Genomic DNA, 27,815 nt, shown 5'->3' with positions numbered 1-27,815 from the left:
AGCTAAGACTGAGATAGGAGTTCAGGGTAGGTGTGTCCAGGTAAAGGCTGAGGTTAAAAGTCTGGTTTCAGTTAGGCTACAGAAAGAATAAAGTCAACACAGTGTCATAATGGAATGGCAGAGCGGTCCTCACAGGTCTGGTTCACTGAGGAACCATATGATTCTTGTGTCACGATACGAGGATGGTCAGGACCAAAATGCAGGAACCCAAGATGACACGAGGCAGGAGATGATATAAAAAAATCCTTTACTGGAGGAGCCAAGAAAAAAAAATCCAAAGGCTGGGAGCCAATAAATCCAAAAGCTGTCCAATTACTAAACTAGAGACACAAACACTAGAGACTAGAGAAGACTGACAGAATACCACAATGGACCTACACAACACAGTGACAAGACAGGGCTTAAATACACTGGGAGGAGCAATTAGGGAAACAGGCAGCAGGTGTGTGGAGTGAGGGCTGGAGGGAAGGCAGGTGACAACAATTATCTAAATGGGGAACAGAACCAGAGGAGGGCAGATAAACCTAAAACTATAAAACACAAAACTAACCTAAAGACGGAGGGAAGGACTCTCACACACACACACACACACACACACACACACACACACACACACACACACACACACACACACACACACACACACACACACACACACACACACACACACTCACTAACACACACATACACCAAGCTGGGGGAAGGACACACACACCCACACAAACACCGAGCTGTGGAATGGACACGCACACACACACACACACACAAACACCGAGCTGGGGAATGACACACACACACCGAGCTGGGGACAAAGAGGCTGGAGCTACAAGGACACAGAACATGAAGGAACACCTGGAGGGGCTGGGGATGACTGAATGAACACAGGACCTGAGGGGAATGATCTGAAGGGCTACAAACATAAGACACATAAATGAGACGCAGACAAAGGACACATGAGGGCGCTATGAGACACAAAATGGGAATCATCAGGAGACACATGAGGGAAGACGCAGACACAGACCATGACATCTTGTTCTTTTTGAAAAACGATCAGTCAATCTGAGATGCACATGCAAGCTGAAAGTGAACATTTGCCCGCATTAGCCACATAGAGAAAATGGCCAGGATAAAGATCGAATCGGACAAAGCCAGTTTTCTACGTCACCGGAAATGTTATCATTCGTGGACTCACCCACCTTGCGACCACAGGTTGTGTTGATTTTGCAGCCAGGAGACAGCAGAGTGCGTCTCGGACAGCTAAAGATAACCATTAGCATTAGCAACTCAACACGACGAGAAGTGTTCAAACGTTTCTTAGATGGGGAGATAAACATCAATGTTGCAGTTTTTACCCAAGAAAGAAGAGAGAATGATGGCAGTGGAAGAGTCATGTTGCTGTTAGCCAATCAGGGGCGAGGCATTTGCATATTATGTATCCTGCACTTTTCCATCCCCACTCCTCCGAAAAACCTCTACCCTCTGAAACACCAATGTGAGAACTTTTTTCCACAGAACATGACTCATACTAAAGACCACTGCAGATTTGTACAACATGTGTCTATGTTGTGTAATTTATGCTAGTAACCTCTTTAAGGGGATACTTTGCAACTTTTTCACATTTTAAAAGAAGCCAGAATGTGCTACAATTACCCTTCACAGGGTTACTGAAAGGTCACCCAGGCCCTATCACCTCCTGTGGCCAGAACGTCCCATTTGCAACTTCAGCCTGACTGGCTGCTCTGCTGGACTTAGTTTTGCTTTCTGTTCCACAAACGAACACCAGGGGGTGCTAAAAGCAAGCCAAAACGGCCTAGTTCCCCTTTAATCCCAGCTCCCACCAGAGAGGGTTGCTGTTGTGTTCTTGGACGAGACACTTAACCTGCCTTGCCTGCTGGTGGTGGTTGGGGGGGCCGGTGATGCATGTGTTCAGCACCCTCGCCCCAGGACTGCTGTGGCTACATCATATCTCATCCCCACCAGTGTGTGAATGTGTGTGAATGGGTGAATGACTGATTGCGTTGTGAAGCGCCTTGAGAGGTTGTAGAACCCTAAGAAGGTGCCAAACAAAAACAGGCCATTTACCATTTTAATCAATATCAATGTACTTATACATAAACTATGTATTAATCTCTTTATGTTTACTGGCACAAGTCCCTGATACGTGTCTTATAGAGAATGGACACCACAAATCTGCAATGGGATGATGCAAATATTTGAAAAGCCCCTGATAACAATGATGCACATGTTTAGCGCATGTGAACAAATGGCTGTAATGTATATTTGCATTTGATAAGAACAAACAGAGAAGCAGCTTAAGCTCAGGTGATGTGTGATTATTCACCAATCAGAAGGATGGTTGTTTAGAGACCAACGATGAGGACAAAACCACTATCTGGTGAGGAGATGAAGAACACGTTAAACACAGTTTTAAGTTACTAATGAATGCAAAATAAAAAACAACCAAGGAGATTATCTTCATTTGGAAAACAAGCTAATATGACAGCATTCAGAATCCTGCAATCAGAGTTAACCCTCTCATGCTCAAAATAAGTTTTGACAAAAGGACGAACAACTAAGTCCTTCAGGGGTACTTCTGAGTTAAAAAATGCTCATGAAATACGTATGTGGAGTAACCAGGAAGGTAGGTTTTAACGTTACAAATCTGCAACGCCTGCCTCCAGAGGGTTAAATAGCTTGAGTCTACAACAACTCATGAGTCTGTGAGCTGCCTGCTAAAGTCTCCTCAAGGTTAATGGGTTTACCAGATCTGGAAAGAAATACAACTCTCACATCCAACTACGTAGCTGTATCTGACACACAAAACAGCTAAGGTTCAATTTCTCCCACCCACATTTGCCAAAAAGTAAAACAAATCCAAAATAATTCAAAACCTTTGGATGCATCTATTCGGAAAGAGAACAAGCACAAATATTTGAGTTTGTGCAAAAAGAGCCAGAAGAAGCTAAGATGTAGTATGCAAAGGTTTAGTGCATTTGTGCAGTCTGCAAACTGGAAATGACAATAAAAAGCACAATTTCATCCTGACTCACGTGGTTTAAGTGTCACCATTGGTATGCCTCTATCCAATTCAGATGCACCTTTCCTTGTTTTCTTCACCATCTTTTCTTTGCTGCACATCTAAAAACCCTCTTTACAAAATAGTAAAATCCAAAGATTTCAGCTGGAAACAGTCCCACTAACTCGACAGCAAACTGAAAATGCAGCATCTTCATCTTCGACCAGCAGCTTGTGAGCCTTTGCACCAGCTCGTCTCCTAGTGAGGTGCTGCAAACTGCAAATGCTGAAGAATCTGCTGCAGAGCAAAAAGGTCAGTGCAGCTGCAGAGGTCTGCAAGTTGAAAATTAAAGAGGCTGTTTAAGCTTCACAGTCACACACACAAAATGTTACACACACACTGCAAGACACAAACAGCCCAATAGGGAGTGAGGGAAGCCCACAGGAAACACTTTGTGGGGCTCTGGGCAGGATGCCCTGCAGAATTCTGGCCAATGGTTTAATCAGGAATATGCATTGCTCAAATCCAAACTGTGCTCTTAAACTGACTGCAGGATTATAGCATTGAGAATGTGGATAATATGAAACTAATATTGAAACAGAAAATTTTCTTGTTTTTTTGCTGCATGGTGGCGCAGTGGTTAGCACTGTTGCCTCGCAGCACGAAGGTTACAGGTTTGAAACTTGGCTGCGGCCTTTCTGCGTGGAGTTGCGTGTTCTCCCCATGCATGCGTGGGTTTCCTCCGGGTACTCCGGTTTCCCCCACAGATCACAACATGCCCTATAGGTTGTAAATTGTAAGTCGCTTTGGATAAAAGCGTCCGCTAAATGAATAAACGTAAACATTTTGACAGTCTCACCGTCATAGTCTCTCCAGGAGTTTTTGCGACTTGCAGGGCTGAAAGGAAAAGGGGATCCCAGTCCAGAGATGTCCAAGTTCTGAATCAGATGACTGAGGCGGTTCATGATGCGGCAGGATGCCTCCCCGCCTTCACGCAGAATTTCATGCAGTGACATGCTGATCTCACACACTTAAATTATCATCCAGGGAAAACCTCTCTCTGCACACTCAGACTCCAAAATACAAATCCCACCATCAGACCTGAGAAAGAATCCTTCTCTTTTTTTGTGCCAAGTCACTCAGGATCACAGTGACACACTCACACGCATCCAGGTGTGACATCTCTGCACAGGATACACACAAAACAAGGCCAACGTCCTCTGCAGTGCCACATGGAGGGACTCGAGGAATCAGTGCAGTGCAGAGCTGGCAGAATCTGAAAGAGCTGAGTCACTGTCTGCACAACCTCTGAAGCAAAAACAGTTCAATGTAGAGGTGAGAACGGACCCGGCTCTGCTGAAGCAAACACACGTACCCCATCACAAGAGCAACTATCAACACCTCAGAGCAGCACAGGTCTGAAAGTAGAACAGGGATGGAAGGTGGAGCGCAACAGAAGCAGAGGGCAGCCGGTGGAACACAAATCCCCTTCTGCTTCTCCAGCTAATTATACTCCTCCACCCCTCGACTAATCAGGCTTTTCTTTCACTCTTTGAAGCCCAAGATTCTCCCAGCCACTCGATTTCTGGTGAGCCATAATGCAAACGGCATGGAAACCTGAACCTTAACTCATGAGTCAACATTGTTGAGGTTTAAGGTAAACACAGTCACTGAGATTCTTTTCTTGCAGGCCTTTAACGTAACGCCACATGTGTGTTTTGGGTGAGTGTTGTCCAGAAACTGCATAAGGTATCTTTTAGATCAAAGTGTTTCTGTCTGTCCAAACCTCAGCTCACTTTTCATGACCTCCTGAGCCTCATCTTGTCCACTGATTGGTTTATCTTCTCACACCGACCACAAAACATAAAGTCTCACAATCTAAAAAAGCATCACAAAGCTGTAACAGAAAGTTAAAACTGTGCAAATGAGATGCTGTAATTGCTCACATTTAGGATAAATGTCAAAGGTCAGAAGGTCAACATGTTAAAAACAATGATCACGTGCCTAAAGGGCTTGATCAAGTTCAAACTTTTTATTTTGGTTTGGCACAAATCACTGATTCTCCAGCTTGTGGTGGATGCAACCTCTGAAATCAAATGTTCAAAACGCGTGCAAGCAATAAATATTTAACCCAACCACTATCTGATGTTTGTTTGTGTTTGTATACGACCAATTCATTGACAGAGTGAATTATGAGACATTGTTTTTCATTTATCTCCAAACGGATGTACAAAGCTTTCATCATGTTTTCTTAATCCCACCCCTACCATTCTGTTTAAAAAAGACTGATCTAAATCTGATCAGGCAAGTGAATGAGATTACATAGAAATCTGATCCTGATCTTAGCGCTCAAGCTAACCACACATTTACAGGTGAAACTCAAAAAATGCTACTTAAAAGGTGAAACTAATTTATGAGATAGATTCCTTACATACAAAGCCAGATATTTTAAGACTTTAATTGTTATAATTGTGACGAATATGGCTTACAGTTTATGAAAAATCCCACATTCAGCATCTCAGACAATTAGAATAGTGTGAAAAGGTTCAGTTTTCTGGACACAAAGTATCACACTCTAATCAGCTAATTAATACAAAACACCTGTAAAGAGTTCCTGAGCCTTTAGATTATCTCTCAGTCTAAGATGAGTTACTGAAACAAATTGACCTTTTCACCATTCTCGAATATTTCGAATCTCTCTTGTACGATCAATGTCTTGTTGTCGTCGTCGTCTTCCTCCGCTTATCCAGGTCCGGGTCGCGGGGTCAGCATCCCAACTAGGGAGCTCCAGACCGTCCTCTCCCCGGCCTTCTCCACCAGCTCCTCCGGCAGGACCCCAAGGCGTTCCCGAACCAGATTGGAGGTGTAACCTCTCCAACGTGTCCTGGGTCGACCCGGGGGCCTCCTGCCGGCGGGACATGCCCAAAACACCTCCCCAGGGAGGCGTCCAGGAGGCATCCTGACCAGATGCCCAAACCACCTCAACTGGCTCCTTTCGATCCGGAGGAGCAGCGGTTCTACTCCGAGTCCCTCCCGAATGTCCGAGCTCCTCACGCTATCTCTAAGGCTGAGCCCGGCCACCCTACGGAGGAAACTCATTTCGGCCGCTTGTATCCGCGATCTCATTCTTTCGGTCATTACCCAAAGCTCATGACCATAGGTGAGGATTGGGACGTAGATCGACCGGTAAATCGAGAACCTGGCTTTCTGGCTCAGCTCCCTCTTCACCACAACAGATCGGCTCAGCGTCCGCATCACTGCAGATGCTGAACCAATCCGCCTGTCGATCTCCCGATCCCTCCTACCCTCACTCGTGAACAAGACCCCAAGATACTTAAACTCCTCCACTTGAGGTAGGACCTCTCCCCCGACCTGGAGTTGGCAAGCCACCCTTATCCGGTCAAGAACCATGGTCTCAGATTTGGAGGTGCTGATCCTCATCCCAGCCGCTTCACACTTGGCCGCGAACCTACCCAGCAAGGGCTGAAGGTCAGAGCTGGATGAAGCTAGGAGGACCACATCATCCGCAAAAAGCAGAGACGAGATTCTCCTGCCACCAAACTCGACACACTCCACACCACGGCTGCACCTAGAAATTTTGTCCATAAAGGTAATGAACAGAACCGGTGCAGCCCTGGCGGAGTCCAACCCTCACTGGGAACAGGTCCGACTTACTACCGGCTATGCGGACCAAACTCACGCTCCTCTGGTAAAGGGACTGAATGGCCCTTAACAGAAAGCCACCCACCCCATACTCCTGGAGCGTCCCCCACAGGGTGCCCCTGGGGACACGGTCATAAGCCTTCTCCAAATCCACAAAACACATGTGGATTGGTTGGGCAAACTCTCATGCCCCCTCCATCACCCTTGCAAGGGTAAAGAACTGGTCCACAGTTCCACGGCCAGGATGAAAACCACATTGCTCCTCCTCAATCTGAGATTCAACTATCGATCGAACCCTCCTCTCCAGTACCTTGGAGTAGACCCATCCAGAGAGGCTGAGGAGTGTGATCCCCCTATAGTTGGAACACACCCTCAGGTCACCCTTCTTATACATGGGTACCACCACCCTGGTCTGCCACTCCACAGGAACTGCCCCCGATGACCATGCAATGTTGCAGAGAAGTGTCAACCATGACAGCCCTACAACATCCATAGCCTTGAGATACCCAGGACAAACCTCATCCACCCCCGGGGCTCCGCCGCTGTGTAGTTGTTTGACTACCTCAGCAACTTCTACCCCTAATGAGTCTGGCGTGGCTATTTTACTCAATTTTATTTTTATTTATTTATGTATTGTTTTTAAATTTTTTATATTTTTCTGGATGTGTGTATTTTTTGTGACTGTGTGTGTAACTGGGCGCTAATTCTCATGTCACATGGCAAATCATATTTACCTGCGGGTACTAATAAAGTTACCTTGACCTTGACCTTGAGATTGGACAGTCCATCCCCAGGTCTCCCGGCTCTGGTTCCTCCTCGGAATGCGCAAAGGTGGGATTGAGGAGCTCCTCAAAGTATTCCTTCCACCGTCCGACTATAGCCCCAGTTGACGTCAGCAGCTCCCCATCCCCACTGTAAAAAGTGTGAGCGAGTTGCTGCCTTCCTCTCCTGAGGCGCTGGATAGTTTGCCAATACCTCTTTGGAGCCGATCAATAGTTTTTCTCCATGGCCTCACCAAACTCCTCCCTCGCCTGAGATTTTGCCTCAGCAACTGCGACTTCTGCACCCCGCTTGGCTATCCGCTACCTGTCTGCTGCCTCCGGAGACCCACAGACCAGCCACGCCCTGTAGGCCTCCTTCTTCAGCCTGACGGCTCCCTGAACCTTTGGTGTCCACCAGCGGGTTCGAGGGTTGCCACCACGACTGGCACCGGCCACCTTGCGACTACAGCTAGCAACAGCCGCCTCAACAATCGCAGAGTGGAACAAGACCCACTCTGAGTCAATGTCCCCTACTGCTCTCGGGACGCGGTCAAAGCTCTGCCGGAGGTGGGAGTTGAAGACCGTCTTAACAGATTCTTCTGCCAGGCGTTCCCAGCAGACCCTCACTATGCGTTTGGGTCTGCCAGGTCTACGCGGCATCCTCCCCTGCCATCTGATCCAACTCACCACCAGGTGGTGATCAGTTGACAGCTCCGCTCCTCTCTTCACTCGGATGTCCAAAACATACGGCCACAGGTCAGATGATACGACTACAAAGTCTATCATCGACCTGCGACCTAGGCTGCCCTGGTACCAAGTGTACCAATGGGCATCCTTATGTTCGAACATGGTGTTCGTTATGGCCAAACTGTGGCTTGCACAGAAGTCCAATAACGAAACACCACTTGAGTTTAGATCAGGCGGGCCGTTTCTTTCAATCACACCCCTCCAGGTCAAGCTGTCATTGCCCACGTGAGCATTGAAGTCCCCCAGCAGGACAATGGAGTCCCCTGATGGAGTACTATCTAGCACTCGTCCCAGGGACTCCAAAAAGGGTGGGTACTCTGAACTGATATTTGGCCCATAAGCACAAACATCAGTCAGGACCCGTTCCCCGACCCAAAGGCGCAGGAAAGCTACCCTCTCGTCCCTCGGGGTAAACCCCAACACACAGGCAGAGAGTGTTGGGGCTAACAAAAAGCCAACCCCAGCCCTCTGCCTCTCACCCGGAGCAACTCCTGCAAAGTAGAGTGTCCAACCCCTCTCAAGGACTTGGGTTCCAGAGCCAATGCTATGTGTCGAGGTGAGTCCGACTATATCTAGCCGGTGCCGCTCAACCTCTGCCACAAGCTCCTGCTCCTTCCCCGCCAGCGAGGTGACATTCCATGTCCCAAAAACCAGTTTTCTTCTCCGGGGATCGGACCGCCAAGGCTGGCGCCTTGGTCTGCCACCCGATCCACATTGCACCGGACCCTTCATGTTCCTCCTGCGGGTGGTGGGTCCACAGTTGGATGAGCCCATGTATCCGGTTCGGGCTGGGCCTGGCCGGGCCCCATGGGCGAAAGCCCGGCCACCAGGCGCTCGCTCACGGGCCCCAACCCCAGGCCTGACTCCAGGGTGGGACCCTGAGAACCCTCCGCGCCGGGTACTACGACTCTTTGAATTTACTTGCATGAAAGATCCTGTGAACCATTCTTTGTCTCACCCTTCACCTAAGACCAATTTGTCATGGGAGACCTTACCAGGGGCACAAAGTGCCCTAGACAACAACATAGCTCCTAGGATCATTAGGGCACTCAAACTCCACCACCACGATAAGGTAGAAGATGAAGAAGAAGAAAATATAATTTCTATAGCGCCTCTCAAGATAAAAATCACGAGACGCTTCACAAAAACAAAAAATAAAAAAATATAAAAAAGCATTTAGAAAATGTTTAAAAATATATTTAAAATGAGCAAAAATAAGCAATTGCGATTTGAAAGAAAAAAATGTTAAGAAAGAGAGAGAGTGAATAGGAAAGAGGGAAATCAGTGGATCCTGAGGAAGGTGGAATAGGTGGGGAGAGCAGAATAAAGAGAGAGTGGTGAAGAAGGTCATACAAATGCCAGCTTGAACAAGTGAGTCTTCAGCTGCTTTTTAAAGGAGACCACTGAGTCCACTGATCTCAGGCTCAGGGGGAGAGAGTTCCAGAGTCTGGGGGCCACAGCAGCAAATGATCTGTCACCTTTGGTCTTTAGCCTGGTGCGCTGCACAACCAGTAGGCTTTGATCACTGGACCTCAGGGACCTGCTGGGGGTGTAGGGACTAAGAAGATCACCAATGTAAGATGGTGCTTGTCCATGTAAGGCCCTATAGACTAGCACCAGGATCTTGAAATGAACCCTGATGTTGACTGGCAGCCAGTGAAGCTGGAGGAGAAGCGGGGTGATGTGGGTGTATTTGGAGGACTTGGTCAGAAGCCGAGCACAGGCATTCTGAACCACCTGTAGACTGTTCAGGGAGGCTCTGCTCAGACATGTGAAAGAAGGTGACGGTTCAAGGAGGAGTGGGTCTTGTTAATTCATGTAAATCTTTAAAAAAATTTTTTGAAAGAGTATTTGCTGTTGTGTGAGCATTTCGACAGAATTTATGTGTTTGAGAAGTTTCAGTGAGGATTTAGAGCTCACCATAGCATAGAAACAGCTTAAGGGAAAGTTACTAATGACATCCTCATGACCTCAGACAGTGGACTGCACTCCATTCAGTCACGGAGTTCCACAGGGTTTTGTACTTGGTCCATGTTCTTTGTTCATCCTTATCTACTAATGGGTGAATTTATTAGTCATCACAGGACAAATTTTCATTGTTATGTTGTTGATAATCAGTCATATGACTATGAACATTACACCTGATTAATCCAATCAGTTAAATGTGACTACAATAATGTCTCAGACACGAAGATCTGGATTACTCTGTAAGCATGTTTTTTGAACCATAAAAATAAATTTTGTTTTCATTCTCTTTGTCTAGATGGCATTAACTTGGCTTGAACAAGAATGTGTCTTTGACTCCCAAATGGAAAATGTTGCCATACCTGCAGTAAGGTATTGATCTTCTGAATCAGCAGGAGTCACAAAAACACTTTAGTTTTCTTTCATTTAAATTTGAATAATTTTACAGACGCAAAGACAGAAATGAAAGATAAAGTGGGGAGAGGAAAGGGAGAATTGGGGGAACAAAGTTCACGAAAATAAATAATAAATGATGTACAAGAATCCGCTTCTAGACCTGCAGAAAAAGAGAGAAAGAAAAAAAAGGGGAACACAAGAATACAACAGAACCAAAATATCACTGTGCCAACCACATGAGGATTAATAATAGCAACAATTTTTGATGAAAAGCACATGGTAATAATTCATAGTGTGTTTAGTGCCAACCACAGCCTTAGGTTATGTGTTAAAAATACCCAAGTCTATACTTGTGAGAGCACCATGTGAGCACCATGTGAGCGTCTGTGTGCATACACGCACTTGTATATGTAAGATTTCTCTATAGGAGTGTCCAATGGCGAGTACGAGGAGCCACAGACCTGCCCCCAAAGACCCATGGACCCATGGAGCTCCAGAGATCCAGAGGTCTCCCCTGGAGCACCAAGACCCCAAAGAGCTTATCTGAAGAACTTAAAACTTACACCTCAAGCAGCTGCCAAGGGGCTTTTGAGATTTGTTCAACTTCAACTTTCTTTCAGACGCATCCACTTATAAATATTGGGGAGAAAGAAATCTACATAACAACTGATCAGAGCAGGCAGGATTAAAATGAAGGTTTTAAATGGTTAAATCTAAAGAGCAAATTTGATAAACACTGAGTAAATTCAACGAAACCAATGCTTCACCACAGCGGTTAGACTCGTGTCATCCTGATCGTGACTGACTGGTTTGAGGCTAATGTTTCCCTGCTGGATCCATCTGTCTACACACCTGCTCTGCCTTCAGGGATGGTCACACACCTGAACTAACCTAGCTAAAGCGGGACCAAAAACTCACATCATCTTTAAAAAATAAAATAAAAAAACCTCTCTTGCCTGATTTATAAACTTCCTTGTTGACTTTTTTTGTCCTAACATCTAATCAGTAACAAGTGGCTGAGATCAAACATCTAATTTTAAATCCCCGAGACAGCTGGGCTGGTCAAAGGTAAGCGTTAGCACTTTTAGTCATCCCTTCTGGTTCAATTCGACACACACATGGTGCTATGACATAAACACCATGCAATATTGGTTTAAAAAAGTACATTTAACATCATTTATTTAGCTGCAGATGAACTCATTCCTGCTGGAAGAGCTTTTAAACCCACAGCTCAGTGAACCTCATGTGTCCTTTTAAATTAGCAGGAAGTAGGTCAAATGCACAGTTGGAGAAAAAGAAAATAGCTGTGACCATGCATGCAAGTAAAGAGATGTTCATTACCCTTCCTTTTTAAAAGGCCTTTCTGATCAGTTTTACTAATAGTACAGGGATTAGAGATTACTAATCTGGTCCAAATTGGAGTATTATAAGCATTTGGTGGTCTCTTATAATGTCATCATCTTAAGTAACACTTATGATGATATGATAATAACACTTTTATTTGTAAGCTCCCAAAATGTTATTGTGGTCACACTTAAGGCTATTTCAGTATTTGAAGACATGTTTTTTGGGTGTTTTATGACTTTATAGATTATCTGTCAACGTATCTGTATGCACAGATATCTTTATCTGAGTTGTGTTCTGTAATGGGCCATCTATTGATATGGTTTGCTCTACACACATGCAAATATGTAAACAATTGCAGCAAAAAATAAAACAATTTTGCATCAATTCAAAAGACTTAAAAATCATGCAAATCTGACATTTTGCATCTTTTTGTGCTGTCATGTATGACGCTCCAAATGTGGAGAAAATAAATCTGCTTCCTGTCAGAGTTTGATTTAGGAATTAGAAACTAGAAGTTTCAAAAAGTTGCTGATTTTGACACTAATTACCAAGAATTACGCTCCTTTCTTCAATACAAGTCAATAAATTCAATAACACACACACGTTTATATTAGTTGGCTAAACAAGATGATGAAATTGTATACACACTTTGAGCTATTTTTTTGCCGTATCGTTTCTTTGCAACATGATCATCTTATTTGTGGCATCTATGCTCATGTAACAACCTGAAACCAGCAGACAGACACAACTATGTGCTGGAAATTATTTATCAATAGAAGCAAAAATCTTTTCAAAAATCACAGTTTTCTCTCTTTTTGACACTGACTTGTCTTTTCTGCCATCTTCTGTGATCAGACTCTCCTCTCTAAGCTGATCACTGCTCTCCTCTTCCTGCCGCGACACATTTATGTCACTTCCATGAACTCTCTGCAAGAGCTGGGTTGTTGCAAATGTTCACTGTTAATCAGTGAAAACAAAACTGGATAAATGTGACGCTTTATTTAAAATTGGATTAAAAATTAAAGTGAAAGGTAAAATTCAAGGATTTTTCTAAATAGCCATGATCTGCTCCCTCCCTCTGTCTTCCCACTCACTACTGTCATGCTTTCACCATTTTTGATGCTGCAGGGGAGGGATACAGCTAGAGTTTGCAACACTGTAAACCTGCAATATTCTTCTAAACACACACACACACACACACACACACACACACACACACACACACACACACACACACACACACACACACACACACACACACACACACACACACACACACACACACACACACACACACACACACACACACACACACGCACAAGTACAAAAAGGGTGCGTTGACCCCCCAAAAAACCCCGAACAGTGTTTCTCTAGATGTGAATTTAAAGTGAAGCACATGAAAAAAACCACTGACTAAATGTGTTTTCATGATTGTGAGAGTGGCTGAGTGCTGGCACTGATGGGATTAACGTTTATCTCTATAAATGGATTAAGGAAAATTGGAGTAAAACAGAAATCACATTAGTTGTATTCCTTTTGCACAACAGAAAAAATAAACAAATTCAAAGCCAGAAACTTGTTCCCATAACATAATTCTAAATGAAGAAGCAGCTGCTTCAGTCAAATCTTGAAAATGAAAACATTTACAAGTACTTTTTAAACCAGAATATCGTGAATGACTCTCAGCAAGGATAACATTAACTTTTATTTCAATATTCATAAAATACATATCCACAAATGTTGGTTAAACTCAGTTATACATAAGGAGCTCTGATCACAAAAGGAGTTATGCAGAAATTGTGTAATAAATGCAATATAATACTACTGTAATTGATAATTGAGAGCGTCATTGTTTTAGCTCATTTTATATTCAGATATAATATTAGATGTGTTAGTGTGGAGAAACAAACAAGTTTAATAATCATTACAGGGTTACTGAGGTCAGCGAGTCATTAACACGTCACCATCTGTTTTACACAGTCTGTGGAGAGACTATAGACTAGGTGACGTTTTTGCTCATCCTGGTCAAGCACCTGTTTATTTAAAGGGAGGGGCATCACAAACATGCTAAATGTGACTTTTTAGTCCAGAAACATGGATTCTACTTTTATTTAATTCATTTTACTTTCCTGAACACAAATATTTCACTAGTATCCACTAACATATTTTCAGTTGAAAAATACAACAATCAGGCACTGTCGCTGGTTCTGGCAGCCGTATGCACCCACCTATATTTTGGGTGACGCTCTTCAGTCGCTCCAGCAGCTCCCCCAAGGCCATCACATCGGTCTTCATCCACAGGAACATCCTCCAGAGGGACAGTGGAAGACTAGCTGTCCAGCTGAAATGCACCGTCTTAGGAAGAAGAGACAGCTTGGCTGCTTTTTGCCTAACCAACGTTTGACGAGTGGATGGCGATGAAGAGGACAGGAGAGGGGGACCCTCCGATGAAAAACCCAGATGGGCAGAATGGATGAGACAGATGATGCAGCAGGGTAAAGTCACCAAGGATGTGACTGCCTGGTTTCTAACACATTCAAAGCAACGTAAGTGTGCACGGTTTGGCGGTGCTATGTAGAAACACAAAAGCATCCAAGGATGAGGAGAATCATGCAGAAATGGATGATGGAGGGATGCTGAAGCTGCATCTCCTAGCTTCAGGAACAAGGTCGAGTCGTTCTCAGAAGAAAGCAAAGCGAGGGATGACAGCAGAGGAGCTGGGGAGGACTTGACAACCTCATTCACACATGCATGTTTCAGCTTCAGCACACATGATGCTGCAAACCTGTGCAGATCTCAGCAAACCAAAAGGGGGAGGGGAAGTGATGATCTGAGCTGCAGTTTCACATAAACAGCTGATGCAACAGTGACATCCAGCGTGGAGAAAAAAATATAACAGCTGCGTCATGAACAGCAGGACAGAATGGTCATGCACCAATGGTTATGCTGCATTGCCACCATGTGATGATATATGGTTATGACACCAACTGGATCTGAAAATAAAAATAAAGTGTAGTTTGTCCCTTGTAACAAAACAACAATGTATACATTTTATTTGTGTAACATCTGTGAACTTTTGAATGTTTCTTGTCTCAATCTTCAAAACTGAGAAATATCAGCATTTCCCGCTGTTTAAAAAAAGTTTTATCTGGTCTTTTCTGGTTTTATTTTGATAGTGGGTTAGCTAATCAGCATTTTGTGGTATGTGAAGTCTCCAAAAAACAGTTACACACACTTGTCTACAATTAATAATAATAATAATAATTTCATTTGTACTGCGTTTTACATTTAAAAATCTCAAAGCTCTTACAAAAAAAAGACAGAAACCTTTGCTTAATTAGACTTAATTATTTGTATTTTTGATAGACCATAGTTATGAGCTTTCACCTCTGATGTTTTCTGTTTGGAGTGTAACAGTTTGTGATGCAATGCATTATGGGATACCTTGTTGGCCCAGGTCTGCACAAGGATGCGTTGATGCATCCTTGCTGCAAGGAGCAAGAACACATCCAGGAACTTTGAACGTTCTTTACATGATATGTACTTACTGGAACAGTACTTAAGCCAACGTCAATGACGTTTCACAAGTACGTGTTGCAAGCACACAAGTTCAGGCAAGTACACGCAATGAGAAATGACCTCAGTGTCCAGGTGCACCAGTGACAGGGGCTGCTAAAAATAAGACACAAGTGCCCCCTAGTGGCTGGCTGCTGAACATAGTTTAGGCCACACCCCTTCCTTAAAAGTGAAACATTTTTTAATAATGAAAATATCTTTTATTTTCTTCATAATTGCTTCTATTGATTCACAGTTTATGAACTGTAACCTCAAATTTATATTCTTCTAAAACATTGTTAGTGCAAACTTATTGTGCATTACTCTGGCTCCAAAAACACAACATGGACACTTTTGTAAACAGAACATCAGAAGAAGACGAGTCTTTATATACGTGTATAGAATGACATCATAAAAGGTGGAGGGAGGGCCTAGCTGGACTAAATGAACGGTAAATTCTGAAATCAATTCTGTGACGACGTGAAAAGGAGAGTGGAAGAGAAGATTAACTATAAGAGTAGTGCACCAAAAATAGAATAAACAAATTCAGTAAACACTTTTTGTTTCTTTCTTTATTACAAGCAGAATGACAATACGGTGCTTTTGTCCTCATTTGCTACAGACAGGCTGGCAAAAAAGTCAATAAGTGAACTTTTTAAAAAACCTTATCCCAAAAAAATGAGGGGAAAAAAAAGAGAATTTGTCAAAAACAGTTTAGAAATACAAACAGCGCCATTCTGAAGGTAATACATGAAGAGTGCTGCCCAGAGCAGACATTTCAGACCTGTGCCGAGCCCAGGAGGAACAGGATGAGCACCTGCTGTTGTGCTGATGGATTTAGAAGAAGAAGAAAAAAAGCATTTTGACATTCTGATCTGCAGTAGAAGGCTGGTGTGATAAACCCACTGAGACAAGACACTTCCTTCCCTCTCCAGTCATTTGGTCACTTGGTTTTTTTCACCACCTAAACAATCTTCTTAGAAAAATAACTTGTGAGGAAAAGTAAACTATAACTCCAGCTGACATAGACCTTGCTTTAGGGGGTGAAACGGATTCATTTTAAAACAAAGTGCAGTGTGTAGGACTAGCTACCGAACCGTATCATTTATATTGTATTCCCATTTTGGTTACAAACTTCAACACACATTGTAACGGCGTTAAAATAGAATTCTTCTCTCTGAGATACAAAACTAGAGGAAGGAATATTCACAACGGACAAGGAAAGAGTGAAATATACTAAATATAAGGTGTTTAAAGCATCGAGTCATGAAAATGAAACATTACAGCAGTAACTGACAGCAGGGCTGGTATGTAGAGCATGTCTGGATGAAGTATGGCAACAGCGCAGTGAGGTGGCAAATGTAAACACCAGGGCCTGTCCTTTAACCCGACCCAGGTGAGATTCTCAAGAGGAAACAAGACAAATAAATCACCTGTGCCCAGGTAGGAAAAACACCCGTTATCAAATCTATACAAGTTGGCAGATGGTGATGTGTATGAAAATAAACTGTATAAACATATAAAAAATGCTTCAGAATGTCACATTCAAGACTTCCAGAGTCAGAAACTTCCTACATTAACCAGACAGGTACGCTTTGGACCAAAGGAAAGGGCTTTCTGTTCAAAATGCAGAAAAGAGGTTCGTCCATTGTGAGCTACAATCTTCAGCTGGAGGACATGATGGAGAAATAGATTCAACATTCTCAATGATTTGATTGTGACGTCGCCAATTCAAGTCTCCCTCCTCTTTAGAACAGCGTATGGTAACGCAACACAGACAAAAAAACCCCAACAACTTCATCACATCATATTCTGACGTGAACATCTGTGTGACACACAACATGGCAGCCAATACACAAGCACACAGCAACTGTGAGGGGTAGCAAAGCCATTTAGGACGTCCCCTCCATCTTTCCAAGCGCTTGCCCTGAACGGCCACACGGTGGCAGTGGAGAGCGCGCTGTGCTCACTGATCAGGAGAAAGAAAAAGTGCTTTGAGATGTTTTCTGATGGACCCAGCCTGGGATGCATGACGGTAAGGAGGATTAGTTCAGCATGCAGACGATCCAACATGCGACAGACAATAAAAATACTAACGTTTGACACCACAGTAAGGGTAAAACAACCTAAAAGTGGGACAATAGATACATTTACTGATATGTTGCTCTGTGAACCCCCTTGTACTCCCATAAGTCGATCTACAGAAAATGTGTTGATATGAATTAAGGCAGTGTGGCAAAAATACTGCACTTCCTCTTTGAGTCTGTCTCCTCTTCAGCTGATGAGTGTGTGTAAGTAAGGCTTCATAATATACCAATTTATTTATCTTTTATACCTTTAATCTTTATCTCCTAGCCTGCACCTATAAGGCATACGTGTGTCACATACAAACATACAAATGACAGGCAATTACATGCATACTCATGCATGCACACACGCACGCACACACACCTAAAGGGATGAGCTTGACGGCTACCCATCCTTACTTGGCCAGACCACATAATATACATAAAGGTTTTTCACAAATATTTGCAAAGAAGCAAAAACAAACGACATGAAAATGGACAAGGAGACGAAATTACACGAGAGTGAAAGAAAGGGTTGAAGACATTTCTGCAGAGCAATAACATCGTCCCCTTTCAGAATGTTCCGAGTGTGAGTTTCAGCAGGAACTTTAAAGTGAGGTGATAAAGAAACGTAAAGTTATGAGAATGAGGAGAAAGGGCAACACCTTTAAAAAGAGGTAGTCCACTCCGGTGCAGCCCAGAAAATGGACATGAATTAACCATGGGGTGCCAGTGCTTCTGGTATGTGTGAACAGGTTTGTTTTGGTCTATGAAACCCGTCAAACATCTTGGGATGTCACAACTTTTTTTGGATTCTTGTAGGTTCACACAGAGGTCTCCGGTCCCGGAGCGTAGGAGGCAAATCCCGCCCCTGAGAGACGAAGCATGTAAGGGCTGAGAGGATTAGCTCCACCTTCCTCTGTGAAGTGGGCCAGGAGTTTCTGGGGAAGAGGACTGGATCTGCTGAGGGACAGCGTTTCTGCAGCGCCAAGGCGGAGGCGAGAGGCATCCGTGCTTCTGCCTTTGTAGGGTCGACGACGAAAGGACAGAGGAGTCAACTCGGCCACGCCGCCTGACAACAACTTTTCCTACAGAAACACACAAAGAAGAGAATTCAGAAATGGACATAAGAACACCCAAAATGATAAACACTCATTAAAACAGTGAAGACAAAGTTGGGGCTACTTTCTGCAGACTTTCCCCCCAAAACTGGGATATTATTTTCTCTAAATTGAATTTGCTCATCACAAATCTGGACATGAATACAATTAAGAGCCTTCCAGTCAGACTTTGTTGAATTCACACCAGCAATGTCATGTTCCAAACACTAGATGTCACAAGTTAACCCCACACACTGCATGAAAACAGTGATGGATTAGGTAACCTGCTAGGGAACTTAAGTGACTCCGTCCACATTCAGCTTCTTTGTTAGAACCTTCAGCCTGAACTTCTCAAGTCCTTTATATGATCTGTGTCTTGGCCCAAAACCCCAAAATACTTGACTAATTCTTGGAGCCTACCTGGCAGGTGGCAACAGAATTTAGATCAAGAAAGGTGGAGATTCTCATTTGGCTGCTTCTGAAATTAAAGAGCAAGTTACCCCCTTCCATAGTGTAACTCCACTCCCACTTCCTGTTTTAAAAGTGCAAGAAATGCTGTCGCCTGGCAGACCAAGAGGGCGGAGCCGCTAACAAACACACACACACACACACACACACACACACACACACACACACACACACACACACACACACACACACACACACACACACACACACACACACACACACACACACACACACACACACACACACACACACACACACACACACACACACACACAGCATTTTGACATAATATGGTACCAGCTAATGTCATGGGGTACCTCTTAGCCAATAGCGAGGGCAGATTTAAATTCAATCAGCTCAGTGGCCTAGTGGTAGAGTGTCCGCCCTGAGACTGGAAGATCAGGGGTTCGACTCCTGGTCGGGTCATGCCAAAGTCTTTGAAAAAACGGAACCCAATGCCTCCCTGCTTGACACTCAGCATTAAAGGGTTGGATTGGGGGTTAAACCACCAAATGGTTCCCGTGCACGGCTGTGTCTGCAGCTCACCGCTCCCCCACGGGATAGCGGAGAACAAATGTTGTCACACACATCAATGTGTGTGACAAATAATGGGACTTTAACTTTAAATGCAGTGCAGAGTTTTTACCTGAAGACGGCGCAACACTTACAGGCAGAATATTTAAATTTGAACTAAGATGCACTAAAGTGCCAACAACATAAAATTATTCATAAGGTACATCATACAGTGAATGATGCATGCTTTAAATGCATGCATCTTGCTCAGAAAATAATAAAGGGGCACAAAAGACATGGAAAGGAGGAAATAGAATTAACATAAACAAGACATTTTGGATTATTTGTAGCTAGGCAATGCAACTTTATTTATATAACACATTTCATATACAGAGGCAATTCAATGTACTTAGCAGGTTAGTGGAGTTTTAGTTAAGGTGTAGAGACACCGGGTCTAGTCACCATGCACACACAGAGGGATTAAGTATAGAGTCACCTCCTCTTCCTGCTCCTCTCTTGTCTCTCTGGGCCAATCAGAAACTCATTCTGCTGGAGGACTGAGAAAGCATGAAGATGGTGGACGGCTCCACAGTAAGGCACGGGCGGGTGGACTGCAGTTACCATGAAAGAGCGCGTAAACGGAGAGAGAGTCACAACCACACAGGAGCAGAGGTGGGACAAAAGGATGAAGGAGAGAGAGAAAAGTTGATGATGAAGTGGAAGAGGATGAAGGCAGAAGTGAGAGAAGGCAGAACAGAAAACAGAGGAAAGGAGTCGTGTCAGTTTGGATTAGGGTGATCCATGAAGGTGAAGCGAGAAGAGGGAGAAAGAAGGAAAACAAAGCAGTCAGTCAGACCTTTCATTCAGTTTTCATTTCACAGTGAAGCTTTCTTTAATGGAGGGTTAGGGTAAGCTACAGGGAACAGGAAGTCAGTTTCAGATCAAAGCTAATAACGGACTCAAATGTCTGATTACTGACGACCATTTTAGCTTGGCATGCTAAATATTTACAGCTGATTTCATGTCAGTGACTCGGTGGCTAAATAGAGACAATATTACAAGTCACCAGAGGAAAACCGTTACCTGTGCACGGTCAGTCGCTGTGGGACAAACGGTCCTGCAAAGGACCTTCTTGATGACATCTGGCAGCAAGCTGACAGTGATGAGGAGGATGATGCTGAGCCACGCCGGGCCACTGGACAGCATCTGCATGAACACGTAGTACATCCTCTGGTAGTTCAGGAAGGGCCTACACAGCAGAAACAAGCAGGAATTCTAAAGTGGGACACTAGTCAACATCAATGGTTACCAGTTCAATCTAAGTGTGTCGTTACCAAATAATGCCGCCCCAGAGGAGAGAGAAAATAACATAGAAAAGCAGCGAGCCCCAGATGACAAAGTGATTGATCCAAGTCCAGTGGTGGGTGTCTAGAGCAAGCTGAAACAAACAGAACCACAGTAACGACTAATCAGTGGATTTAGGGTTAGTTTAACCCTAACCAGATATTCATCCAAAATTTGGTGTGCTAGTCGCTGAGAGTCATTCATAACGGATTACTGGACATCTTGCAATAATGCACAAGATCATCTCTTTCAAAATAAAACCAAAACTGTTAAAACTCCACGCTGTCTCGAAATACGAAGATCTGTGTGTTTATTTTTTCCTCTAATTATGCAAAAAATGTGAATAATGTTCAAGTAATTTATGCAGCATAACAGCATGCAAGCCCCTGGCGTGACAACCCAACCATGCTTTGTAACAGTCGTGTTTCTTTAAAGAAAACCTGGTTTTATCCCAAAGATGAGCGCAGGCACACACACCTTGAGTGTTACGGTGAACACCAGAACGGTAAAGACGAGCGACCCAAACGTCCAGTTCCCAAACATCTGAGAGAAAAGAGAATAAGACCGTTAACGGCCGCCATCAGCATTATTTAGTTTCCAGATTAGGATTTTACAGTTCATTCAAGGTGCATAAAAAAAGAGGGATTAAACATCATCCTGGAGAATTCTGTCAGTTTTGTTTCCGCTATTGGTAATCTATGTTTTTTTTTAATAAGTGCTGAAATCCTAGAGGGGCTTGAAGCAGACATCAGGATTTAACAGATGGGAGTATGGAAGAGAGAGGAAGAGGGTGGAGAAACGAGGATTACAGCAACGAAACTACACAAACTAGATTAGTAATCTAACAGCAAATATGGCCGTTGGTAGTAAAAAAACCCACCAAATTTAGCAGGAATTCCTTCTCAGATTACTTCTTCATCTTTTACGCAAATTTCATTCATTTCCATTTCAAAGGAGTGAAGAAAAACAGACACACAGCACGACACAAGGACCATGTGGGGAAGCATCTAAGATCTCTACCATGTCAGTGGACTGGTTAAGATCGGTTCAGGGTCGGCACTAAGACTAACATCCATATGAAGGTGCGTGAAGGATGAGAGGCGAGGAAGGATGAAACGGCCAAACTGAAACCTTACAACAGGAACTAAAAGGGAGATGAAGGACAGAGAGAGCTGACAGGGAGGGAGACAGGCTTACCATCTGTGTGTTGGTGGTCATAAGCTGAAGAAGAGGAGGAGGAGGAAGAGATAGAAGAGGAGGAGCAAAATAAAGAGCGAGGAAGCAAAAGAGAGTAGGGAGGGGGAGAAAAGAGAAAATAATCAGGACAAAGGGTAAAAATGAATTTCGAGATGTTCCAACTTAAAAAACAGGACTTAAGGCAATTAAAAACAGTTGACATGATATAAAGTAACAATACAGAGAAAGATGCTATTGTGTTGTTGATATGAATGGAGATCCAATGTTACAGACCTAAAGTATCTCGGGGTCTTGTTCACGAGTGAGGGTAGGAGGGATCGGGAGATCGACATGCGGATTGGTTCGGCGTCTGCAGTGATGCGGACACTGAGCCGATCTGTCGTGGTGAAGAGGGACCTGAGCCAGAAAGCCAGGCTCTCGATTTACCGGTCGATCTACGTCCCAATCCTCACCTATGGTCATGAGCTTTGGGTAATGACCGAAAGAACGAGACCGTGGATACAAGCGGCCGAAATGAGTTTCCTCCGTAGGGAGGCCGGGCTCAGCCTTAGAGATAGGGTGAGGAGCTCGGACATTCGGGAGGGACTCGGAGTAGAACCGCTGCTCCTCCAGATCGAAAGGAGTCAGTTGAGGTGGTTTGGGCATCTGGTCAGGATGCCTCCTGGACGCCTCCCTGGGGAGGTGTTTCGGGCATATCCTGCTGGCAGGAGGCCCCCGGGTCGATCCAGGACACGTTGGAGAGGTTACATCTCCAATCTGGTCCGGGAACGCCTTGGGGTCCTGTCGGAGGAGCTGGTGGAGAAGGCCGGGAGAGGACGGTCTGGAGCTCCCTAGTTGGGATGCTGCCCCCGCGACCCTGACCCAGATAAACGGAGGAAGACGATGATAACGACTACTTTAACACCACACTAAAGAATAAAAGAATCCATTGAAGATGGGCGTTCATGGAGACTTTACATCCATTAGCCATCCCTAAAGATCACCAAACCAGTTCCAGAGGTGCTGTTTTCTTAAGTGTAGTGCTTACAGCCTATCTGACTCACCTGGCCATTGCTGGTGAAGGTGGTGTTGTCAAACAGGAAGTAGGCACCGAAGAAGAAGATAACGGCGTCAAACACACCCAGGCATGTCCAGTACAGGAAGACAGGCCAGCGGAGGAGAGAGTTCTTGGCAATGTCTCTGAAACAGACACAGTCAGAAATGTTATTATTAGGGCTGGGACTTGATAAAATTTTTTAATCTAATTAATTAGAGGCTTTTTAATTAATTAATCTAAATTAATCACATTTTAATCGTTCAGGAAAATGTGCTCTCAAAGCCTTTAATTAAAATTATGAGACAGAGAATCAAACATTAGACATGGTTATTACTGTAAACTAAAGCTTTTAATAAAAAATGCATTTTAATTATTCTAATGTCACTGTGTGATATGAAACAAAACCCAAATCAACTAAAATGTATAATTACAAATAGAAAACATCTGCAAAGGGTTCCTGAGCCTTTAAGTAGTCTCTCTGTCTAGATGAATTACTGAAATAAATTTGACTTTGCACCAGATTCTAATTTTTCTAGTTTCACTTGTTTTTATAATTGGGAGTTTTTATTAGCATTTCTACTCATAATGTAGTAAAAACACACATATAAATAATAATCCTTCAAAATGACAGTAAAACAGGCACAAATATGATCTAGGATTTAAATGTACTAGCTTTTAACACCAGAACAGGCGTGACATATTCTGAGAATGATCAGGAACACTAACTGGTTCCACTGGATGACTGGAGGATGATGGGAAGATAAAAGATCATGGCGAGGAAATAATGATCTGACGAACAGGTGAGCGGACCTTCCTTACACGGGAAGTCCTGATGTCACGTTAAGAAGGGGATGCTGCAGACCCGCAGATTCACGCCTGCAGCAGCGAATCTGGTGTGATCTCCAGCCTGATCACAACTTCCTCGTTCCTCGCTGCCCCTGATGCACTTAAGCATCCGCCCCTTAGCTGATGACAGCTTCAACACACCTCGCTGCTTAATGATAGTAATGCATGTGATGTTTGGACAGTGACTCGTCTCAGAAACATATAACTCCCCCACAGACTTGTTTAGAAAATCATCAGAAAAGTTTCAGTGTTTCTGTTTTAACTTAAACTTCTGTTTTCAACTTTAAGACACTTTGTTTGTGATTGTTTACAGAGTAGTGAGAACACGGAGCGTTCTCCCAGCGGCAGCCAGGTGCCTCTCGTTTGTCTGACTACTTTCATAAACTACTGTTAGGGCAAAGAATTATTCTGTCTGGTGCTTTCAGCGCTGCACAGATGTTACGTAAATGTTAAAAATATAGCTTACCGCAACTTTTGTAAAGTTTCTGGTGCCACAGGGCAGCCGCAGCAGTATCAATCTCTGAAAAATGTCCGCGACACGGACTCCGTTGTTGTCTGGAAGATTTTTTTTTCCAAGTTAAGAAAAGAGGCGGACATGTTTCCTAAATCCTGCATCAGTCCAAGCAAGGCAACTTCTTTCTGTTTTTATTCCGTTTTAGTAGCCATTAGCACTGTGCATTGTTGTGTGCGTCAGTGATATTCAGTATACGAGGAAGTCGTGCAATGACAAAGGTTCCGCCGTGCTCGAAATGCAAGCTGCGATTAAATGCGTGAATTTTTTTTAACGCGTTTATTTTTTTTCTAATTAATTAATCATAATTAACGCGTTAAAGTCCCGGCCCTAGTTATTATAGAAGTATTAAAACATAAAGAGACACAAATAAAGGCATCTGAGAAAGTCACCTGTACAAAGAGGGTTCCCTCTTTAAGGTCTCCATGGTGACGTGCTGCTCAACCAGGCTGTAGAGGAGGATGGGCAGCGAGGTGAAGCTGATGTTGTACAGCGTTAAATACGCAGTGTCGTACAGAGGCTGCATGGGAGGAAAAACAGATGGGATTAGACACCTGGAACAAAAAAAATAAACCCATCTGGGGATTTTAGTGGTGGACTGACTGATTCAAACATAGATCTATAGAAAGCAGAGCAGCTGATGGACACTTTATACAGCTGATTATGTTGCTTTTGGATCATAAATGTAGCAATACCATATTTATTATAATTTATTAGATTTAGAAAAATAATTAACAAAACTGTGTTTTATGTATTGTCCAAATGGGAGCCCTGTTTAAGGAGCCTTGAAATTATATAATTTGACAGCAGGTTCAAAGGTGTGAAAATCTGAAAATGACAAAATTGCACTTATTTTGTAGGCATCCCAAAACTCTACCTCACAGTTCAAATCTGGGCTTTCCACCACAATGTAAAAGCTGCGTTTTCACCAATAACTCAGCGGCGTGTCCCTTCCTACCGTAACAGTCATGTGCAGTGGCTGCTAGTGTGTTTCATCTGGTCCAGCGAGATCACAAATCACAGGAGAATAGCAAGATCATGGATGGGTTTTCCAGTTCACACAATAACAAGCCAGGAGATAGATGGCAGCATGTATCCAAAATATAATGTTTTGGTGCTTTTTACCCCTGCCACAGGTAATGATGCATTTTATTTTTAGAGATGATTAATTAAAAAAAAAAATCGGATGACTTTTATTTTGAAATTTGCTGAATGCTTTACACAGCTCCTGCTTCATTTCCTGTCTGTCCTGATCTGAACTGCTGAGCTTGACGTAGTCCGGATAGATAACATCGGTAAATAGCTGCATCTTGTGCTTTGCAGACGTCATGCACACACCCGTTAAACCATCTGGACAATCTAGCTGATAAACCATTTTCTGAATCTATAACCCATGCAACACAGCCATTTTCTAAAAGTTCCTGCGTCAATTTATTTGAGCACTTTCTGAAAATTTGCAAACCTTTTTTTGTGTCTCCGACTGGTCACAGCCCAGTTAGATACCAGTATTAGATGGAGCAGCCTGACCCAGATCACGTTAAGTAGCTTAATTAAAGCTGCTTTTGCAGTGAAACTATGTTTATTGATCTTAAATCAAAGACTCATGAATGTCCATGTGCTTCAAAGAGTTCAACTTCTGCACAGAATAAAGCTCCTACCTGCTGGGAGAACCCACAGAAGAACTGATACAGGAACTGAGGGAAGATGAAGCAAACGTTCTGCAACAATTTAAGAAAAGAAAGAGACAGAAGTGGATAAAGTGATCAGATAGTGACAGGTACAAGTGAAGTTGTTTCAAGAACCTGAACAAACAACTATCTATATGCTTGTGTTAATGGAGAGCGATGAGCTCACTGAGTGGGCGGCAAAAACATGGCCCACCAAAATAAAACTAAACTACACAAGAAAAACAACAGTTGGCGAGGCACTTCATCCTGTAAAAGCCACCCACACTGATTATCACGACCGCATAAACCCAGTGATCTGTCAGAGTCGCTGAAAAATCCGGTTCTTTGTAGCTCGGTATTTCGCTGGGATTTACCATAAAGTGATTAAAATGAGCGAGTCCCTGGAGCGCCCAGAGATTTGTCTGCTACCTTGTAGAAGAAGTACTGAACCAGCTCAGCAATTCGGATGTAGTAGTAGTGGCCGTGGACCAGCAGCATCTTCTTCAGGTGTTTGAACTTTGGAATGGCGTAGTCGCTGTTTCTGGCCGCCTGTCGGCCTTCTTTACCCATGATGCCTAAAGGAGGAAGACAGATCCCCATTACTGCAACATTTTCACCCATGCTGCCTTATTTGTTCTCTTCTCAGATGATCTGGCTCAAATAGAAAGCAGCACATGAACTACTGGGGCAATTAGCTCGTAATTATTGCAGTAAGTGAACTCACCGATGCCCACATGAGCCTCCAGGATCATGCTAACATCATTAGCTCCGTCACCAATAGCCAGAGTAATGGGGTGCTCTTTTGAAGCTTTGATTAGCTTCACAATCTGCCAAAATAATGAAAAACACATTTAGATTAAGATAACTGTCTTTTTTTTTAGTGGTCTTGAGTGGATTTGAAATCGTCACCTGTGCTTTCTGCAGCGGTGCCATGCGACAGCAGAGGACAGCGCTACAGTTGCGACAGATTTCTAGAAACACCTCTCTGTAGTTGCCGTGACCACCGCCCTCCTGGTTTGACTTTAATATTGCAGATAGGGTGGCCCCATCGATGATCAGTCCAAAGTCGAGGCAGTCGACTGACAAACTGCAAGAACAAACCACATAACGGGTGTAAAAACGCACCAACACAACCAAAGGCCAGGTTTGTAGTCCAAGCTGCAGAAACGGTACCCAGAGATGGAGCATTGTCTGAGAACCGTCCTGTTCAGCTCAAACAGAACGTCATGCAGACTCTGCTCCTCCGTGCGTTTCTTGGTCAGCTCCAGGATCTGCGTGCTGCGGCGAAACAGCTTGCTGGCGTAGCAAGTAGCGGCAGCCGTTTCCATTTTGTCCCCCGTGAGGACCCAGACTTTGATCCCGGCCTTGTGCAGCGACTCGATGGTGTCTGCAGCTTTCTCTTGGAGCCTGTGCATCAAATAAGTCAATAAGTGGCTCAGCCTCCTCTCAGGTGGTCTGAGCGATCCATCAGAGCTTCAGCCAATCAATTACCAACGAGTGATAACTTATCAATGCACGACCACCCCCGGCCTTACCCATCAGCAGTTTATCTATTAGGAAATTAAACTGTCAAGCAGTTGATTGGTCAATCGATACTGAAGTGTATTTAATTAGAAC

General features: G+C 43.8%; 2 protein-coding genes across 8 annotated transcripts in view; both read right to left on the bottom strand.

Moving 5' to 3' along the window:
* The window catches only part of mcf2lb (mcf.2 cell line derived transforming sequence-like b), a 36,433-nt gene extending 21,751 nt beyond the window's left edge, over window positions 1-14,682 (bottom strand). The window contains exon 1 of one of the 4 annotated variants that reach the window (XM_054746783.2): window positions 14,124-14,682. In XM_054746783.2, the coding sequence (XP_054602758.1) occupies window positions 14,124-14,487 (364 nt within the window). In that variant the 5' untranslated portion in view covers window positions 14,488-14,682. Of the gene's footprint in view, window positions 1-133; window positions 220-3,050; window positions 3,275-3,875; window positions 4,064-14,123 lie in introns of those variants that run through there. The other 3 variants (XM_054746784.2, XM_054746785.2, XM_054746787.2) reach the window with 3 other exon arrangements.
* Window positions 14,683-18,109: 3,427 nt separating this feature from the next.
* The window catches only part of LOC107389776 (phospholipid-transporting ATPase IH), a 48,954-nt gene continuing 39,248 nt past the window's right edge, over window positions 18,110-27,815 (bottom strand). The window contains exons 19-31 of one of the 4 annotated variants that reach the window (XM_015966126.3): window positions 27,372-27,605; window positions 27,108-27,285; window positions 26,923-27,025; window positions 26,628-26,773; window positions 26,190-26,249; window positions 24,924-25,051; window positions 23,182-23,317; window positions 22,139-22,162; window positions 21,419-21,484; window positions 20,932-21,035; window positions 20,681-20,846; window positions 20,094-20,208; window positions 18,412-18,604 (exon numbers count right to left, since the gene is read on the bottom strand). In XM_015966126.3, the coding sequence (XP_015821612.1) occupies window positions 20,131-20,208; window positions 20,681-20,846; window positions 20,932-21,035; window positions 21,419-21,484; window positions 22,139-22,162; window positions 23,182-23,317; window positions 24,924-25,051; window positions 26,190-26,249; window positions 26,628-26,773; window positions 26,923-27,025; window positions 27,108-27,285; window positions 27,372-27,605 (1,423 nt within the window). In that variant the 3' untranslated portion in view covers window positions 18,412-18,604; window positions 20,094-20,130. Of the gene's footprint in view, window positions 18,605-20,093; window positions 20,209-20,680; window positions 20,847-20,931; window positions 21,036-21,418; window positions 21,485-22,138; window positions 22,163-23,181; window positions 23,318-24,923; window positions 25,052-26,189; window positions 26,250-26,627; window positions 26,774-26,922; window positions 27,026-27,107; window positions 27,286-27,371; window positions 27,606-27,815 lie in introns of all 4 variants that reach the window. The other 3 variants (XM_015966124.3, XM_015966127.3, XM_015966125.3) reach the window with 3 other exon arrangements.

Source organism: Nothobranchius furzeri, chromosome 14 (assembly GCF_043380555.1).
Source record: "Nothobranchius furzeri strain GRZ-AD chromosome 14, NfurGRZ-RIMD1, whole genome shotgun sequence".
Classification (NCBI taxonomy): Eukaryota; Metazoa; Chordata; class Actinopteri; order Cyprinodontiformes; family Nothobranchiidae; genus Nothobranchius; species Nothobranchius furzeri.
This window is presented reverse-complemented; position numbering and strand designations above follow the sequence as displayed.